At 42.6% G+C, this 19,037-nt stretch overlaps 1 protein-coding gene across 3 annotated transcripts; it reads right to left on the bottom strand.

The window, feature by feature from the left end:
- Positions 1 to 3,714: 3,714 nt before the first annotated feature.
- Positions 3,715 to 12,215, bottom strand: LOC125537035 (AT-rich interactive domain-containing protein 6). 3 transcript variants are annotated; one of them, XM_048700331.2, is made up of 13 exons: positions 11,181 to 12,212; positions 11,054 to 11,093; positions 6,829 to 6,881; positions 6,626 to 6,671; positions 6,094 to 6,186; positions 5,846 to 5,968; positions 5,720 to 5,771; positions 5,576 to 5,648; positions 5,235 to 5,301; positions 4,913 to 4,963; positions 4,735 to 4,827; positions 4,517 to 4,651; positions 3,715 to 4,105 (listed from the first exon to the last, which is right to left on the bottom strand). In XM_048700331.2, exons 1-12 carry the CDS (start codon positions 12,041 to 12,043, stop codon positions 4,547 to 4,549), a joined length of 1,659 nt encoding a protein of 552 aa, XP_048556288.1. In that variant the 5' UTR covers positions 12,044 to 12,212; the 3' UTR covers positions 3,715 to 4,105; positions 4,517 to 4,546. The 3 variants fall into 3 exon arrangements, with proteins under 3 accessions (XP_048556288.1, XP_087399971.1, XP_048556289.1); XM_087543845.1 differs by lacking the exon at positions 4,517 to 4,651 and having other exon boundaries at positions 4,731 to 4,827; positions 11,181 to 12,215; XM_048700332.2 differs by lacking the exon at positions 4,517 to 4,651 and having other exon boundaries at positions 11,181 to 12,215.
- Positions 12,216 to 19,037: the final 6,822 nt, after the last annotated feature.

The raw sequence follows: 19,037 nt of genomic DNA, 5'->3' as shown, positions 1-19,037 counted from the left end.
TTCCCCCTCCGTTACTTCTTTCCGGTAGACCCCGAGACTGCCGGCGAACCCCACTTCGACTACAGAGTTGACGACACGTCCTCCTTGCCAGAACAACCAGGCAAGCCCCCCCCCCCCTTTGATCACCAGATATCGCCTACTCTTCTCTATACTGCTTGCATTAGAGTAGTGTAGCATGTTACTCCTTTCCGTTATTCCTATCCTGATGCATAGCCTGTCCTTGCTACTACTGTTGTTACCATTACCTGCTATCCTGCTGCTTAGTATAGGATGCTAGTGTTCCATCAGTGGCCCTACACTCTTGTCCGTCTGTCATGCTATACTACTGGGCCGTGATCACTTCGGGAGGTGATCACGGGCATATACAATATACTTTACACAGTTACATTACCTGTGATACTGTTCGGAGATGGGGGCTGAAGGGGCAGGTGGCTCCATCCCGGTAGAGGTGGGCCTGGGTTCCCGACGGCCCCCAACTGTTACTTTGTGGCGAAGCGACAGGGCAGGTTGAGACCACCTAGGAGAGGTGGGCCTGGCCCTGGTCGGTGTTCGCGGATACTTAACATGTTTAACGAGATCTTGGTATTTGATCTGAGTCTGGCTATTGGCCTATACGCACTAACCATCTACGCGGGGACAGTTATGGGCACTCGACGTCGTGGTATCAGCCGAAGCCTTCGTGACGTCAGCGACTGAGTGGCGCGCGCCGGATTGGACCGTAAGCCTGCTCTTGTATTAAGGGGGCTAGTTCTGCTTCCGGCCGCGTACGCAACGTGCAGGTGTGCAATGGGCGATGGGCCCAGACCCCTGCGCCATAGGATTTAGACCGGCGTGCTGACCTCTCTGTTGTGCCTAGGTAGGGCTGCGACGTGTTGATCTTCCGAGGCCGGGCATGACCCAGGAAAGTGTGTCCGGCCAAATGGGATCGAGCGTGTTGGGTTATGTGGTGCACCCCTGCAGGGAAGTTAATCTATTCGAATAGCCGTGATCTTCGGTAACAGGACGACTTGGAGTTGTACCTTGACCTTATGACAACTAGAACCGGATACTTAATAAAACACACCCTTCCAAGTGCCAGATACAACCGGTGATCGCTCTCTCACAGGGCGACGAGGGGAGGATCATCGGTTAGGATTATGTTATGTGATGATACCTGGAGGACTTCAGTTTACTCTCTTCTACATGCTGCAAGACGGAGGCTGCCAGAAGCGTAGTCTTCGAAAGGACTAGCTATCCCCCTCTTATTCCGACATTCTGCAGTTCAGTCCACATATGATAGCCTTATTCCAGTTGATACCAATGCATACATATGTAGTGTAGCTCCTTGCTTGCGAGTACTTTGGAAGAGTACTCACGGTTGCTTTCTCCCTCTTTTCCCCCTATCCCTTCTACCTGGTTGTCGCAACCAGATGTTGGAGCCCAGGAGCTAGACGCCACCTTCGACGACGACTCCTACTACACCGGAGGTGCCTACTACTACGTGCTGCCCGCTGACGACGACCAGGAGTAGTTTAGGAGGATCCCAGGCAGGAGGCATGCGCCTCTTTCGATCCGTATCCCAGTTTGTGCTAGCCTTCTTAAGGCAAACTTGTTTAACTTATGTCTATACTCAGATATTGTTGCTTCCGCTGACTCGTCTATGATCGAGCTCTTGTATTCGAGCCCTCGAGGCCCCTGTCTTGTAATATGATGCTTGTATGACTTATTTTATTTGTAGAGTTGTGTTGTGATATCTTCCCGTGAGTCCCTGATCTTGATCGTACACGTTTGCGTGTATGATTAGTGTACGGTCAAATCGGGGGCGTCACACTTGGACCCTCACTTATCTCGTGGTCGTCCAAGCGGCAGCCTACGGTCTCTTGTTCCAGTGCTGAGGCTGAGTATCGTGCGGTGGCCAACGCCGTCACCGAGTGTTCGTGGCTTCGCCAGCTACTTCAAGAGCTCTCTTGCCCTGTTGACCGTGCCACGGTGGTCTACTGCGACAACGTCTTGGCGGTCTACCTCTCCGCTAACCCGATGCATCATCGACGGACCAAGCATATTGAGTTGGATATTCATTTTGTCCCGAAACAGGTGGCCCTTGGCCATATTCGTGTTTTACACGTCCCTACTTCTCAATAATTTGCCGATATCATGACCAAGGGCTTGCCTACGGCGTCATTTGAGGAGTTCCGGTCCAGTCTTTGCGTCAGCCGCAGTGCCGCTTCGACTGCGAGGTGTTGAGTATATGTGTTATGTGCATATTGTGTATTGGGCCGCCTCCTAATTCCTTGTATAGTTGAGGTTCTTGGTCCACATTTGTACATCATATATATATATATGTGCCTATGCACGAAGAGCAATATATCGTGCAATTCATATATTCTACACAGCCTACCCTATAAAAGTTGTTAAACTTGGGAAGTGTACTACTGCTTCCGTTGGATGAAGGTGGAATTAAATGGTGGCTTCAGTTACTTTTATCTAGGTGAAGCGCTGAGGCAGTGATGTGATGATGCCACCATAATTCATAAGTGGATCCTCTAATATTGAGAAGAAAAATTAGAGAAGCTACATTATCCTAACATCCCTTCTTTCGATCCATATGATTATGGCTAAAGCGATTTAAATTAATTTGCAAATTGATGATCTACTTTATACTTCCTCCGTTCCTAAATATAGGTCTTTCTAAAGATTTCAACAAATGAATACATACGAAGCAAAATGAGTGAATCTACACTCTAAAATATGTCTATATACATCTGTATATGATAGTCCATTTGAAATCGTTAAAAGACTTATATTTACAAACAGAGGGAGTACATTTATATAGTAATTACATACAAACAAATTAATGACGAAATAAAATTAATTTAAAATTATTTATATCTACAGTAAATATCAATATTAAACAACCTATTAACAGACTAGCACTGTACTACCATGACATCCCTTCTTTATGTTAGAGGATCCGGTTCCCCATAATTCATGCCTGCGGCCAGCTGAGCAGGATGCCAGTTATTGTTGTGTGATGATTGCAGTCGCCCATAATTCATGCCTGCGGCCAGCTGAGCAGGATGCCAGTTATTGTTGTGTGATGATTGCAGTCGCCACTTGCTTCGATCCATATTAATTGTCGTATTCTTTTACAACGGCCTGCTTTTTGTGAGGGGCGCCATTTTGTTGTTATTTATACCAAAATGACCATTTTTTATATAACTACCAGAGTGACCCATGCCAATGCATCATTTTTCTTAATCTTTTTTCCGCTTTTAATACTGTCGGGCAAATTTAAATAATATGGATACGTAACGCATACGCTGCAACAACTTCAAGGTTATGAGCTTGCAGCATCGCCGTCGCCGGCTCGCCTGTACCATGCATCCCGTCGCTAACGCCACTTGCATCCTGATTCCCGTCACAGCATCGCTGCCACCGGTCGAAGCACCACACGTTAGCCTGCAGCAGTGTCCTCGGCCTGTAGCAGTCAGCCACCGGTCGAAGCTCCACACGTCAGCCAGCAGCACCGTGTCCCCAGCCCAGCCCACGGCGAGTCCAAGCAGCGCCCAGGCCTCATACAATGCTAGGTGCTTAGGATGGTGTTTAGAAAAATAAACTGGGTTTTTCTGAAGGACCAATGTGTATTTCTACAGTAGAGACGTCTAATTAAGTGTGTACCCTCTCTAAGCACCTTGAATTGTACAAGACCTAAAGAACCATTATTTTCAGTCAAGCGAATGCAATGGTTTTGTATAACAGCAACAGTTACATGACATACCCCGAATTTCATCCGCATCTATGTCCGCAAGTATGATGACAGATTCAAGTATTAGGAATAATAAAGCTACAACGCTACAAATCATTATCCTTTGATGGCTAAATGGAAAAGGGAACGAATAAACCATGAACATTTGAGCATCAGGAACCTAGGCTACAAGCTTGGAGGGTGGAACTTACGCTAAATGTCACAGGCAATGCACAGTACTAAGCCATCTAATTAGTTAGAATTAATCAATACACAGAACATACAGCACCGCTGAAGAGCCTTGAAGCAGCAACGAACTAGACGAACAAAGATCAGGGTGGGCAACCTGCAACCATCCTACGATCCCACCAGCAAGGCAACCTGCACGAAGAAGGTAAGTCAAGGTGTGTGGCAGTTCGAAGATAAGTGTTCTGTGTTCAATATGCAAATGAAAATGATGAACACAGGCCCACTGTGACCAGACCAGAAATTATTATTATTATTATTATTATTATTACTCCTCCCTCCGTCCCACAATATAAGATAGCTTGCAAAAACGTCTTATATTATGGGATGGAGGGAGTATTATTTCAGTCCTGCCATTTATAGCTCGTGAAACAATCTAGTGCTACTGACGCATAAGAGACCATCCACGCGTGTGTCTACAAGTTAACTAACATTCCTCAATAATGCATCTTCAAAATTCATTTTCCGTTCTTTCTTAGAGACGATAACTTTCTGGAATAAAATAGTGCAGCGATTGCTGTGTGTCTCTTGGAAACGAAAGCATACATGTATTATTCTGCTTAGTCAAGTAGAGTGTCATGATTTTGACTGCTCAAACGGTGCACGAACAAATAATTGCCCATGGAGAGTGACAACTGCTGAGGTTTGGTGAGGATCGATGCGGGAGGGCAAACTAATGACCTGCAGATTGTACCATTTTGAGTATCAACAAATCTGGTGCAAAACTAAAAATCTTCAGAATACAATGTAGATTTTTGACAAACCTTCTTGAATGGAGTAACACCCCAAGGATTATCTAGTTGCTCAGGCTCTCCCGTAACTATCAAGCGGCCAGCAGGATCTGACTGAACATGTACCTACAACAAAAGATGTATCAAGATAAATCTGTAAGCAATCTCACCATTCCAACTTTTGCGGCACTGAAAGCTTTATTTTATTTACCTCTTCACGAAGAAGGCCAGGAACCAATGCATAGACTTCATAGCAATCTTTCTGCAAGGAAACATAAATTTTCTTTTATATAAAAATGATCCTACTGATTTTTTGGTTAGCCATGCTTGGTTTTAAACACATAATAGGTCAACAGTCACATGATCTAACCAAGATTTACATATTTTAAATAGAATAAGCAGTTTGCTGGCACAGCTTTAAAAGTTTCAGAAATGTACTGAGAACTATTGGAGTAGAGATCCATGGGGAAAGAGTACAAATGTACTAAAAGAACATAAAGAATAATTTTGTACTTATAAAATGAGATACTCACAGTTCTCCGAACATTTATCTTCACCCAATCAGCAGGAGGGCCCATGTCAATAACTGTCGAGTCATTTCTGCCAAATAGCAATTATTTTCACCCAATCAAACCCATGAAAAACCATGACCAAGGGGATAGGAGGGACCTAGTCACTCGCATGTCAAGCCTACTTGGTAGACTGGATAGACCTTGTGGGTCATAATTCAACTATGACATGCAAAAGAATAGAATGAACTCTATGGGCTGGTGGCAACGTTGCAGAGTTCTTAATGATTCTCAACAGCAATGAAATAAAAGGTTTTGCAAGATTTATTTGATGGTAATAAAGAGTTGGGAAGAAGGAGAGTTACTGTAGCTTCTCAGATTTGTATGGTGTTGCCTTTTCATCTTCCAAGGTTGGTGTCCTTTTCCTCTTGGCCAGACCTATATGAATGCAATAGTCAATATATATTCTTGTAAACGGGTGTCTAACAAATGATATCCAGAAAAGTTACCACTGCTTTTTGGATTTTTGTCCTTCTTCAAGACAGGCATAGCTGCTTTATCCTGAAAGAAATTAGGATGTTAGTTATACAACAAAACACGATTACTATTGACCTTTGACTTCAAGCAACAAATACCTTAATTACTGGATCAGCAATTTCACCATTGCCAAGCAAGCGCTGCGAATGCCAGCCTTGCATGGCGCGAGTTGCAGATTCTCTTCTAGCTCTTCCAGATCCTGATGCAAGGCTTCCACCCACCTGTAGAAAAATTACAACCTCTTTTCTCAAGCCCAAAAGTTGCTCATCTAAAAATTACAACCTCTTTTCTCAAGCCCAAAAGTTGCTCATCTAATAAGATAGCATAATAGATTATAACATTGTACCTGACTATCAGAAGCAATTCGCTCGGTTAAAGTAGATGCAGCCACATGGAACTCGCCAGTTTCAATCTTGTGTTTCTCGTATTCAAGGAGTGCCTGTAAGAAAGAAAAAAAAACAATAAAGAGGTCCGCAGGAAACAGGGAGAGGAGGGGGGTAACAACACTGACTTATATTATTCAACCATTCTTCATAAAACAAGAAGAGAGGTTTACAAATATATTGCACTCTCGATTTCTTCCCTGCTGAGAACACAAACTGCATTTGCATTCAGACACTGAAGGGAAAACATAATCCCCATAACATGTAGCATTAAGTTTGAACAAGATTACCAATTCTGGAGATGGGACTTATGGCATAGTTCTATGCTAGGAACTTAGTAAAACTTTCAACGAGTTAATCTATGTAAGTGCAAAAGGTCTTGCTCAAGCAACTATCATGGCATTCATAGCACACCACAGGATTCAACCACAAGAGCATAGCAAGTGAGGAGTTATAAGCAATGAGATGATCATCCGTGGGAATATAGAGAGGTACCTTCTCATAGAAGTTGCGGAAGGTCCATGAAACAGTTGTGCATGTCCTGCATAAAACATGTTGGTTACGTGATAGGAGAGAGTACAGAAAGAACCACATGTCAATTACGTTCCAACTCCATCATTGCACAATTACAATAGAGATTCATCAAATGAGAAGGTCAGGAAGGGATTATTGCAGAAGACAAACGGTTGAATTCATACTTCGGAGGTTTGAATGATTCTCCCACTTGACGCCATAGTTTGCATGATGTCACCTGTTAATGCAACTCATGAGAAAGAATTCAACGTCACATTGATAAAGGTTATACAAAGTTACGCGCAAAAGTTACAAAATGACAAGTAAACACATGCATACTTCTGTGGTCAAACAAAGAAATATCAGACAGTCTAGATGTACCTTACCCCCATTCTGGAGAGAAAAAGAGATATTAAATCAAGGGCAAAGCTTGACTTTCCTCTTAAGCAACCATGTGTTTGCTAATTGTGTATGCATATATGCTCGTGGTGAATTTCATCATCATTAAAAACTATGATTAGTGCCATTGCTTCCTCTGCACATGGTCAAACTATCATTCAGGCTCGTGTTTTGTTTTTACAAAAAAATAGAAATCTTGGTTTGCAATAAATCCTTATTAGTTATGCTGATTTGCTCAATAAGGTTAACCTTTTGCCTTCTGATGTGATTATTGTCATTGCTTTTGTTAAATCATATAATTTGCAACCCACTTACTGAAAACAAAAAATATGATAATAATGCCAGGCAAGATTATGGGAGGAATGCCTCGTTGGCTGCATCAGCCAGGTAGGACAGTAAGCATGAGGTTTTGGGTCATATTTCTATTACCAACAAACTGAATGGAATCTGTCCTTACTTTTTATATTGGTGATAGAACTTGAGTCATTGTCAATAGAGAAAAGATTAGTGGATAATCAATTAAATAGTTGAACGAGGATTATAAACAGCATATGGAAGAAAGGTATTAAATAAAAATTAGTGCTTCATACTTTGTGTATGGTGCATCCAGTTAACAGGATCTGATATAAAGGCATAGGGTGCAAACAAATCGGGCAGATGAATAGACAAGTGGATTACATGAGTATGATAGCATAACAAAGGTAACAAAAGCACAGAGGGTGTTAAATTAAGTAAAACGTATCAGAGGTCCTATAACTATTTGAGGGGTGTCAAGTTAGTCCTAAGACTTGAAAACCGCAGATCCAAGTCTCTATTTAAGTTGTTCATCGTGAGTCATAAGTAGCCCAGATCGGAATTGAACTGCTCACGTGGTTGTTGACCATTGCCTAGTTTTTGCAAAATAGCCCTTATAAATATATGTCTGTAATTTGTTAGTGCAAACCAGGGGCAATGAGCTGCCGGAGTGACAGCACCTCACGATCTGTCACCCTCTTTTTTTTGAGAGGAACTACCACATGTTCATTCAACAAATAACTTACAGGATGGACACAGATGGTCGATCCATAAGACAAACACACAAACAATTGTCCTGGAGCTTTGCACCAAGGACCCCAAGAAAATAAGAAGATTTACAATTTGATCCAGAAAGATCCCTGTGCAAATCCAATCTCTTAAGCATCGTCGGACTCCATCGTCGCCATGGCAACGCCGGAGATGGACGATAGCAACCATCTCTCCCAAATCTGAAAGAACTCCAATGCAGACCATGCTGCTAGGCGAGTCGATTGAACGGTCTGCCGCACGCGACAGAACCGAGACTATGTGGCTCGTCGACCGGGGATCATCCCCAAGCCCGTCAGATCCCAGCACCGTCTCCTTCATCCACTGAGATCGGAGAAGAAAGACGCCACCGCAAACCACCATCCACATCACATGCTCCAGAACAGCAACAGACCTTGTACTAAACAACGTCCTCGTCGGGAAGCATTTTTTTATATAACCTGCTTGTTTTATTATAATTATAACAAGTCCTATATGGAAATGCCCGCTAAAGAGAAAATCTATTTGATTGTCTCTCGGCCAATATCGATTTTTAGAAAGAAAAAACAAGAATTTTCTTCTTTTTTTATTAACATTAAGAAAAAAGAATATAATTAAAATGGAATTGGCAATATAATTTTTATAGACTTTTGAAAGAAAAAAAGGGGCTTTTTTGCAACCGTTATTTCTTATTTCTTGCCTATATCATATCACGGAAACCTTTCGCTTTGGAACGTGGAGAGATGGCTGAGTGGACTAAAGCGGCGGATTGCTAATCCGTTGTACAATTTTTTTGTACCGAGGGTTCGAATCCCTCTCTTTCCGCTCCCTTGGATCATTTGGGACTTTCAAATTGGAAAGAATTCTGACCCCCGGATTTTCTCATAGATAAATGTATGAAACAAATCCAATAAGAAAAAAAAACTGAATTTTTACTCCTCGCGTCCAGGATTCCGTCCTGAGTCATTAGATAAGAATCCAAAGATAAAGAGTGAAACAAAGAATATCACTACTGTATAAACAAAAAGTTCGAGAGTAAGCATTACATAATCTCCAAGATTTTTTTTAAGGAATAGATTACCAGTTTTTCCTTACCACACGGATCCACTAGGATGTTTTTTTTATACCTAAAAATGCAAAAAAGAATTCTTGAAAAAAATTGCAAGAATTCATTTATAAGAAGCACTCTTATCAATAGCAAAAGTAGGGTTAGGTGGTTAGGTATTGTGTAGGTACCTGCTCAACCTAGGTGCAGGGGAGTAGAAAGGCTGATCCAAATTTATTGCTGTAGCTACCCATTCAATGTAGAAGAATTTAAATTTTAGAATCGAAGGTTCATAATATAAAAATATATAACTTCTCGGCTTTTACCCATTTTTGAATTTTTTTGGAATGAACACATCATTCAATTTGGCATACAGAGTACTAAAGATTTCATCGAAAACTTACAGCAGCTTGCCAAGCAAAGGCTAATAGAAAAAAGAATAGAGGTATAACAGGCATAATATCCACGATTGGATTGAAAATAGCATAAGCTTCGGGTAATTTGGCAAAGAAAAAACTAGTAGGATAAAGAACAGAATTAAAACAGATACAGGTTAAACTAAGTATATTAGGCGAACACCGGCCAGCACAACCAAACATCGTCAGATCTGAAATCCGGCGAGACACGGGGGCCAACTGCCTCCCAGCGCTACCAATTGAAGCATCACCGAGGTGGGGGAAAAACAGGACCATCTTATTCCGACGCGGTGTCGATCCCGCCAGTGATGTGGCGCCTCCAAGGAAGACTAGGCCTAATCAAACTACACGCCGGAACGGAATCACCGGGGTCCCAGGCCCCAGCCCCGGCCGCTCCCGCTGCCGGAGCGACGGGCGGAGGGGTCGAGGACCGGCAGCCTCACCGGCGGAAGAAGAAGGCAGAAGTTCGCCTCGCGAAACGCCTGTCTAGAGCGGTTCACGATCTGTCACCTAGTGACCAACTTGTGTCTCCTTGGCCATTGCTGGCAGTGACAGCTCCATGGCAAGCAGACGGAGCTGGATGAGGAATGTTCTTGACATTCTGTGTAGCGGGTCCAGGCAGCTGCCACTGTCGGTTGTCACGAAATCCTGGGGCCGGCGGTGCAGTTTTCAGGTGCGACACGAGTAGCAAGAACGTGGTCTGAGCACATGGTGGTGCCTAAGATGGTGTTCAACCCAGTCCAGAGAAGCAGACGTGCACCTCTGGGTCTAGCGAATGGGCGCCATTTGTGCAGGGCGGAAGAAGCTGATCTCGGTGGCCACGTACCGGCATGATGAGCACAAAAATAAATGGTGATCGTGATATCTGCGATGCATAGGTTGAGAGCATGACTGAGGCTACCAGAGTAGAGCTAAATCTGCAGGCACCGTGGCTATGATAACTTGCGTGGGCACCACAGTAGCGGTGCATAGATGGTTCAGTGTGTTGCGCGCTTTAGACGCGCCGAAGTGGGCGAGGTACATCGACGGCGTGCCGCACACACGGTGCACAACAAAAAGCTGATGCCTCTAAGCCGACTTATGCGGGGAACACGTAAGATGCATTTCGATGTCAGAAGGCAAATAGGCTACCCTATATAAGGTCCTTTCTGCAAAAAAAAATGACATGTGAACAAGTCAATGCTGATCTGGGCTGCTTAGGGCTCCCAGTAAACTAGTTTTAGAGCCCGAATCTGCGGTTTTGAAAGTTTTAGGATTAACTTGAGACCCTCTAATATTTGTAGGGATGCATTTTACTCTTCAATGATCTATGTCTATAAGCGGACAAACATTTCCAAACATAATGTGTTCATTAAGTAAGCAAACCACATGTGGAAGCATCAAGTGTGATCTTATCAGCTTCATGTTTGTAGACCATATATTGTAAAGCAGAAAGCACCAGGATAGATCTAAAAAGAAAACTAAACACAAGATGCCCTGGCATAATGTCACAAAGGGATGAATGAGTACCTGATCATAGCCACCCAATCCAGTTACTTGTCTCCACAACCTGCAAAAAAAAAGGTAATGTCAAATCATCCAGCAATCAGAATAACTTCCTATTATACAAACATAAAGATAAGCCCGTGGTACTCACTTGAGGCAATTCAATCCTTCACCATAAAATTTTGGGGGCTTGAATTCCATTAATTTCATCGTGTAGAACCGGTCAAGCTCCTTGATAAACTCAGCCTGCTCCTCCTCCGTCCCAGAGTCATCGCCTCCACGGGTGTAATCAAACATGAAGGAGTTGTTTGAGACCTTGTCAGACAAGTTTTGGTTTTCACCCTCCCCAGCTAGTGACGACACTAGCTCATCCTCACCATTGGCATCCTTCTTATTATCTCCACCATTGTCGATTTCCTCTTTCAGCAAGCTGCCCTTGTCACCATCCACCCTGACCTCGGTGTGCTCATCTCCATTTCCTGCTTTATCAACATCCATCTCGGCAGCTTCATTTCCCTGGGTGTCATCCTTCAACTCAGCCCCCTCCTCTCCCTGGGCCTTGACCTTGGTCTCCACCACCTCATTTCCCTGGGCCTCACCCTCCGTCTCCGCCCCCTCATGTCCCTGGGCCTCAGTCTTGACCTGATGAGCCACAGAAACATCCACCAGGGTATCGCCTAAACGCTCCTCTACCTCTTCCTCCGCACCTTGGGCTTCAACCTTCCCCGAATCGTCAAGGGACGCAACGGTGGTGGCAGCCGCATCCACTAGGGCGTCGCCCTTGTGCTCCTCCCCCACTTCCTCGGCACCCTCTTCTTCAAGCACCGCCGAATTCTTGGTAGAACCAACGGCGTCGGCGTCGGCGTCGGCATCCACCATGGCCTCGTCCTCCCCCTGTTCCTCCACCTCCACGTCCGCCTCCGCGCTTTCGGGATTTGCCGAATCCTTCACGGAATCGACAGTGTCGGCGGCCTCGGTCTGGCCATCGCCGGGGGCGGGCTCGCCGTTGGGCATGGGCAGCTCTAATTCCGCACCTAGACGGCAGTATGGAGGAGCGGCGGTAGCGACGCGCGCTATGGGGCGCTAGGGTTTGGGGTGAGGAAGAGGAGAGGAGATGGAGGACTTGAGTGACAGAAGCGGCCGATGTGTTTGGGTGGCTGGGTTAAACTTGGAGCTCGGACTCCAAAACCGATCTGCGCCATCCTGTCCCGACGTGAGCCGGTGCACAGATCTTGACGTGAAACAAAATTGGTATTCATATATTTTTGCCCGAAACTCCAACGGTCTTATCCTCTTTTTATAGAAAAAATTAGAACTCCCTGCGTATACCCATTTCTACATGTGAAGGGATCAGATAAGCTGTTGTCAATTATTAGTAGGATAAAGAAGATGATAATAGGAAATTTCACCGGTGTTCATGAAATGGTTACCCACACCAAAAAAGCTTGTAGGACTGGGTTTCCGTGATTTTTCACTCTTCAACCAGGCTATACTTGGTAGACTATGTTGGAGGCTTCTTACTGAGCCAGATTCTCTTTGTGTTCGGGTTCTCAAAGGACGTTATTTTTTTCACTGCAATTTTTGGGACGCTCGAATTGCTAATGGCCATAAGGTTAAAATCATGACAGATTATTGGATTCCTGGACGCCCACCGTACATGTTGCGGACTCTATTTCCAATTCCATAATATACTAAAGTATGTTGCCTCGTGGATGGACATGGTCAATGGAACGAAGAAAATGTTAGAGCTTTCTTCCAAGAGGAGACTGTTGAACTCATATTATAAACGCATATTAGCGGCCATGGATGAGAGGATTTTGTGTTTCGGCCTCACACTCGCTTTGGACTATATATTGTCCGTTCATCATACAATCTCGCTCGATCTTTAGATTTCTTTTCATCACACAATATGGTTGGTTGTGGACTCACGTCAAGTAGGGAAGTTGGGGAGAAATATTGGAAAGAAATCTGGGCAATTAAGGCCCCAAACAAAACGAGCATAGTGCTATGGAGGTTCACACATGACTGCCTCCCATCCGGACTTCAGTTATGCCATCGGAATATCCCCACAAGTCCTGCTTGTGTGCATTGTGGGAGAGATGAGAGTATTGAGCATTGTTTGTTGTTCTGTCAGTTTGCTTCCGAGGTTTGGAACAAGGTCAAAAAACGGTTGGACATCCACCTATGTCGCAGGAACTTCCGCTCAACGAAACAGTGGTTATTCGATTGCATTGACAGAGCATCACCGAAGCAGTCCACTGTGTTGGCAATCATTGTATGGCATATTTGGGAAGCAAGGAATGCAAATAAGAAATGGTGAAGGTAATATCCATCCACACCATGTTGCCTTAAAGGTCCATGCTTATATTGATTTGGTTTTGCTGCATCTTTTTAAGACTAGTGCGGGACACCATCGTGAGACACCATCAAGTTCATCCGTTAGATAGTCTTCGCCGCCGCCCGAATCAGTCTTTGTTAACATCGACGCGGCTATCTTCTCAAACCTGCACAAACTGGGAATTGGCATCCTGATTCGAAACCACAAAGGTGAATGCTTTGTCGCTTGCACCGAGCCACTTAAAGGGGTGGTACGACCAGAACTTGCTGAAAGTTGGGTGCTCCGTCATGCCATGATTCTCTCCCGTGATAAGGGACTGGCCTCTGTCATTTTCGCTTCAAACCGCCTCTCCTTAGTACAACGAATGAACTCTTCATCGATAGACAGGTCTGAAGTGGGTGTAGTGGTGTCAGATATTAAGCGTCTGGTTGTTTGTTTTTCTTCAGTTTCCTTCTGTCATGTCAATTGGCCGTTGAATGTTGCTGCTCACAAACTAGTTAGGTCTTGTGAGTTTGCTAGTTCAAAAGTTGTGTACTATTGTACTCCAGAATGTATCAGGCAAACTCTATGTACTGATGTATACAAATTAATAAAATGTAGCATTCTCTCTCAAAAAAAATTAACTCCCTACATATATATTATTCACTAAACGGAATATGGACCATAGGGATAAATGCCGCGACACAATAGCAGAGAGCATTTTTCTGAAATGGCATGATTCTGCACTCATTAAGAAGAAAAGAGTTGCACGATTATTAGGGAAAACCAAGCTAAAACTAGATACAAAGGGCCGAACACCCAACATCATGACACAGTGGGGCAAGCCTAGACTTGTCGACGGTGTGCCAGTGAATTATAGTAAGTCATGACTGGGCGCAAAAGTTTCTGTTTTTTCACAAAATCAAGTCAACTATCAACCAAATCATCCCAAAGGCTTTACTTGGCACAAACTCTAATTGAAACATAAAAACACAATCATTATAGTAGAAATAATTATGTCATCACATAAAACAGAAATAAAAAAGCAAAATTCTAAGATAACTATTGGGTTGCCTCCCAGCAAGCACTATTGTTTTACGCCCCTAGCTAGGTGTAATGCATTGTTTCGAGTATTGTCATCTTTCAAAGTAATTCCATAGGTGGCCCTCATAATAGATTTATATGGTGGTTTAATTCTCTTCCTTGGGAAGTGTTCTATCCATTTCTTTAATGCAATTTGGAACCTTATATTTCCTGCTTTCATGTCAATAATTGCACGTATGGTACATAGGAAAGGCCTACTAAGTATTATAGGACAAGACAGATCACATTCAATATTAAGCGCAACAAAATCCATTGGCACATAATTTTTGTTAACAAGTATGGGAACATTATTAATTCTACCCAATGGCTTTTTAATAGTTGAATCCGCTAAATGCAAGTTAAGGGAACATTCATCCATATCGCTGAGACCTAGCACGTCACATAAAGATTTTGCTATAGTAAAGACGCTAGCACCTAGATCACACAAAGCATTACATCCATAATCTTTATCTTAACTTTAATAGTAGGTTCGCACTCATCATGTAATTTTCTAGGTATAAAAACTTCCAATTCTAACTTTTCTTCATGAGCTTTAATCATAGCTTCTACAATATGTTTAGTGAAAGCTTTATTTTATTCATAAGCATTAGGTGAGTTCATCATGGATTGCAACAAGGCAATACATTCAATCAAAGATAAATTATTATAATTAAAGTCCTTGTAATCCAACATAGATGGCACATCACTATTTAAAGTCTCGACCTCTTCCAACCCACTTTTAATGTTTCTATCATTAAGATCATCACCGTCTAAACAATTGGGACGCCTTCTAACTAAATTTGACTCATCTCCGGTCCCTTTTTCATAAAGTTTTATTTTACTAAAAATGTTATAATAGGTGTCACACCAATCATTTTAATATCTTCATCATGATTATGATAAAAATCGGGTGGAATCGCTTTTTCTAGGAATTCTCGCCTAGCTCCTATTCTAGCGATTCTTTCTCTACTTTCATTCTTGGTGACTTGAATAGACTTTAGAGTTTCAGTAGCACCATATTATGTGGCATAATTTCACTTTTAAGAGTTTCCAAAACATGAGCAATTCTATCCATGTTTCTAGCCATATCATCAACTTTATGTAGCTTTTCTTCTACCATGGTATTAAAATCTTTTGAGAATTAATAAATTCTTTAATGTTCTTCTCAAGTTCAATAGGTATACTGTTATTATTATTATTGTATGAATTACCATAATTATTAGAGGGATTACCGAGATACTGTCTAGGATTGAAATTCCCTCTATAAGCATTGTTGTTGAAATTATTTCTAGTGATAAAATTCACATCAATAGCATAATTATTTTGCTCAATCAAAGTAGATAGTGGTACATCATTAGGATCAACATGAGAATTTTATCACTCAAAGTGGAAACTTCTTCGACAGAGTTTACCTTCTTACCTGTTGGAGCTCGTTAGGTGTGCCATTGAGAATAATTTGTCATCATATTATCAAGGAGCTTTGTTTTTTTCGAAAAGGGGGGACTCCCCGGCCTCTACATCAGAACGATGCATACGGCCATCTTATTAAACAAATAAAAAGGTTCCAACAAGGTATTAAAGTCTCCAAATGAAAATAAAAAGAGCTCACACAGAGCCAAAAGGGCTAGAAGACAAACTAGCCAAATAAAGGACGCCACAACCGGCTGGCAAAAAAGAGATAGGTAAACTAATTGCCTATCCTATTACATGACCACCATCCAAACCGGTTGAAGATACCCCGAGCTACCATCTCCCAGCGGATAGATCCAGTAACCAAACGCTCCCTGGCCTCCGTCGGAGTGAGTAGCGACCACGAATGGATCAACGCCGTGGCTCGGAAAATAACCTACAAAAAATGAATGCGTGTTGTCCTGTTAAAAACCAAATCATTTCTGCAATTCCAGAGTGCCCACAACAAGGCACAGACTCCAACGCGAATATGTCTCGCTAACTGGGGTTCTATCCCGTTAAGCCACGTTCCAAATAACGTGTTGATAGAACTCGGTGGAGTAATATTAAAAGAAATATGGACCGTCCGCCATAAGACTTTGGCTAGAGGGCAATCAAGAAAATGGTGTTTGATCGACTCATCCCGATCACAGAAACTACACCTAGTAGGTCCTGTCCAATTACGCTTTGTCAAGTTGTCCTTGGTTAAAATAACTTGTTTATGGACAAACCACATAAACACTTTGATTTTCAAAGGGACTTTCACAGCCCAAACATGTGTGGAACTAGGAATCGAGCTTGAATTGATAACATCAACATACATTGATTTAACTGTAAATACTCCAGACCTAGTAAGCTTCGAGCGTAATTCATCGGGTTGTTGAGAAAGCTGAACCTCCATCAGTCTACTTACTACAAGGAGCCATTGTTCCCAACGATTTCCCACTAGCAACCTTCTGAACTGAATATTAAGGGGGATAGATTGAAGTACTGTGGAAACAAACACCTCACGTCGTTGAACAATACGATACAAAGACGGGTATTGGATGGCTAAGGGTGTCTCTCCGAGCCAAGTATCCTTCGAGAATCGCGTACTAGCACCGTTACCAATAATAAACTTTGTCCTATTAAACAAGGATAGTTTGACTTTCATAAGCCCTTTCCAAAAAGGAGAATCAGTCGGCCTTACTGTCACCTGAGATAAAGTTTTGGTTTGAAGATACTTGCTACGGAAGATTTGCGCCCAAGTGGCATCAGTCCCACTTGATAAGTTCCACAGCCACTTGCTGAGAAGACATCTGTTCTTAACTTCAAGATTCTCAATACCAAGACCCCCTTGGTCTTTCGGTCTACAGATGATATCCCATTTTGCTAGACGGTATTTTCTTTTTAGTTCATCACCCTGCCAAAAGAATCGTGATCGATAAAAGTCCAGTCTTTTCCTAACTCCAACTGGGACTTCGAAGAAAGACAAAAGAAACATAGGCATAGTCGTGAGAACCGGATTAATCAGAATTAATCGGCCTCCATATGAGATGAGCTTGCCCTTCCAGCAACTCAGTTTCTTTTCAAATCGGTCTTCGATGCACTTCCATTCTCTGTTTGTCAGCTTACGATGGTGGATTGGTATTCCTAAGTATGTGAAAGGTAAAGCCCCCAAATCGCACCCAAACAATTGCCTATATGCCTCTTGTTCGTCATTGGCTCTACCAAAGTAGAACAACTCACTTTTGTGAAAGTTAATATTTAGCCCGGTCAATTGTTCAAATAAGCATAACACCAACTTCATATTTCTCGCTTTGGCCAAGTCATGCTCCATAAAAATGATTGTATCATCGGCGTACTGAAGGATGGACACACCTCCATCCACGAGATGAGGTACCAGGCCGCGCACTTGACCAGCCTCCTTAGCCCTTCCTATCATAATTGCCAACATATCAACTACAATGTTGAACAGGATAGGAGACATTGGATCCCCTTGTCTCAGGCCCTTATGTGTCTGGAAATAATGACCTAAATCGTCATTCACTTTAATTCCAACACTCCCTTTTTGCGTATACGATTCAACCTGGCGGCGCTAGGCTTCATCAAATCCTTTCATACGCAATGCCTATTGGAGGAATGACCATTTGACTTTATCGTACGCTTTCTCGAAATCCACCTTAAAAACAACTCCATCTAGTTTTTTCGAGTGAATTTCATGGAGCGTTTCATGAAGGACCAAGCTTTGTAGCTTCTCCCAATGTAATTCCCATAAAGGTACCACCTACAGCAGAGTCTGGAAGATTTCTCGACACAAAGTTTAATCCCACATAATTTTTTTGTATTATCATCCATAAGCTTAATCCATGAGTGGGACAGTTTCTAATCATTAATTTCATTCTCTCTCAAGATTGTGCAACTTGTGCTTGCTCATGTTGCTTAAAGTTCATGATTTGATTTCTAAGAGAAATAATCTTAGCGGGAGGAAAATACTTGGCAATAAAAGCATCCTTACATTTATCCCATGAATCAATACTATTGCGAGGCAAGGATGAAAACCAAGTTTTAGCACTATCTCTTAGCGAGAAAGGAAATAATTTCAACTTAATAGTATCATTACCCACATCTTTTTTTAGGTGGCTCTCTGGGGTTTTCCCAATATTTGAGAATTTATAAAAGTGGAATTAGGTCAGATGGAGCCATGTGGGGCCCACAAGGTAACAAAGCATGCCTACCCCCCCAAGGCGTGCCATGTTGCCTTGCCGTCTCCTCGTTTTGCGTCTGGTCTCCTCTCAAAGCTTCTAAGGTCTCTTTTATCTAGAAAAAATCGTCAAAAAGTTTCGGAGCGCTTGGACACCATTTGGTATGGATTTTTTTGGAAAATAAAAAACAATCAGAAAGCAACTGGCACTAGGCACTCGATTAATAGGTTAGTTACCAAAAATGGTATAAAATTGTATAAAAAGTACCTAAGATTGGTAATATAATAATATGAAACAATCAAAAATTATAGATACATTGGAGACGTATAGTTCGCCATCTAGAGCTAATCGTCCTCGAGAATTAGAGGGGGAGATTGGAACCACACTGGGCTTCTAATTATGAGTATTATAGGATCTAGGTCAAGCTCTAATTGATCAACTAAGACAAACTAGAACTAGAACTAACTAGAGGAGG

Source organism: Triticum urartu, chromosome 2A, assembly GCF_056163025.1.
Source record: "Triticum urartu cultivar PI428250 chromosome 2A, HENAU_Tu73, whole genome shotgun sequence".
In the NCBI taxonomy this organism is placed as follows: domain Eukaryota; kingdom Viridiplantae; phylum Streptophyta; class Magnoliopsida; order Poales; family Poaceae; genus Triticum; species Triticum urartu.
Note: the sequence above shows the minus strand (reverse complement) of the source record. Positions and strands in the feature narration are given on the sequence as shown.

Excerpts from the sequence above, each read along its gene's own strand:
- LOC125537035 (XM_087543845.1), bottom strand. The coding sequence starts at position 12,043 with ATGCCCAACGGCGAGCCCGCCCCCGGCGATGGCCAGACCGAGGCCGCC. Across the intron at positions 5,969-6,093 it reads GAATTGCTTCTGATAGTCAG|GTGGGTGGAAGCCTTGCATC; the intron begins GTACAATGTTAT and ends ATTTTTCTACAG. Across the intron at positions 4,106-4,730 it reads TACTCCATTCAAGAAGGTTT|GTTGCCTTGCTGGTGGGATC; the intron begins GTCAAAAATCTA and ends TTCTTCGTGCAG.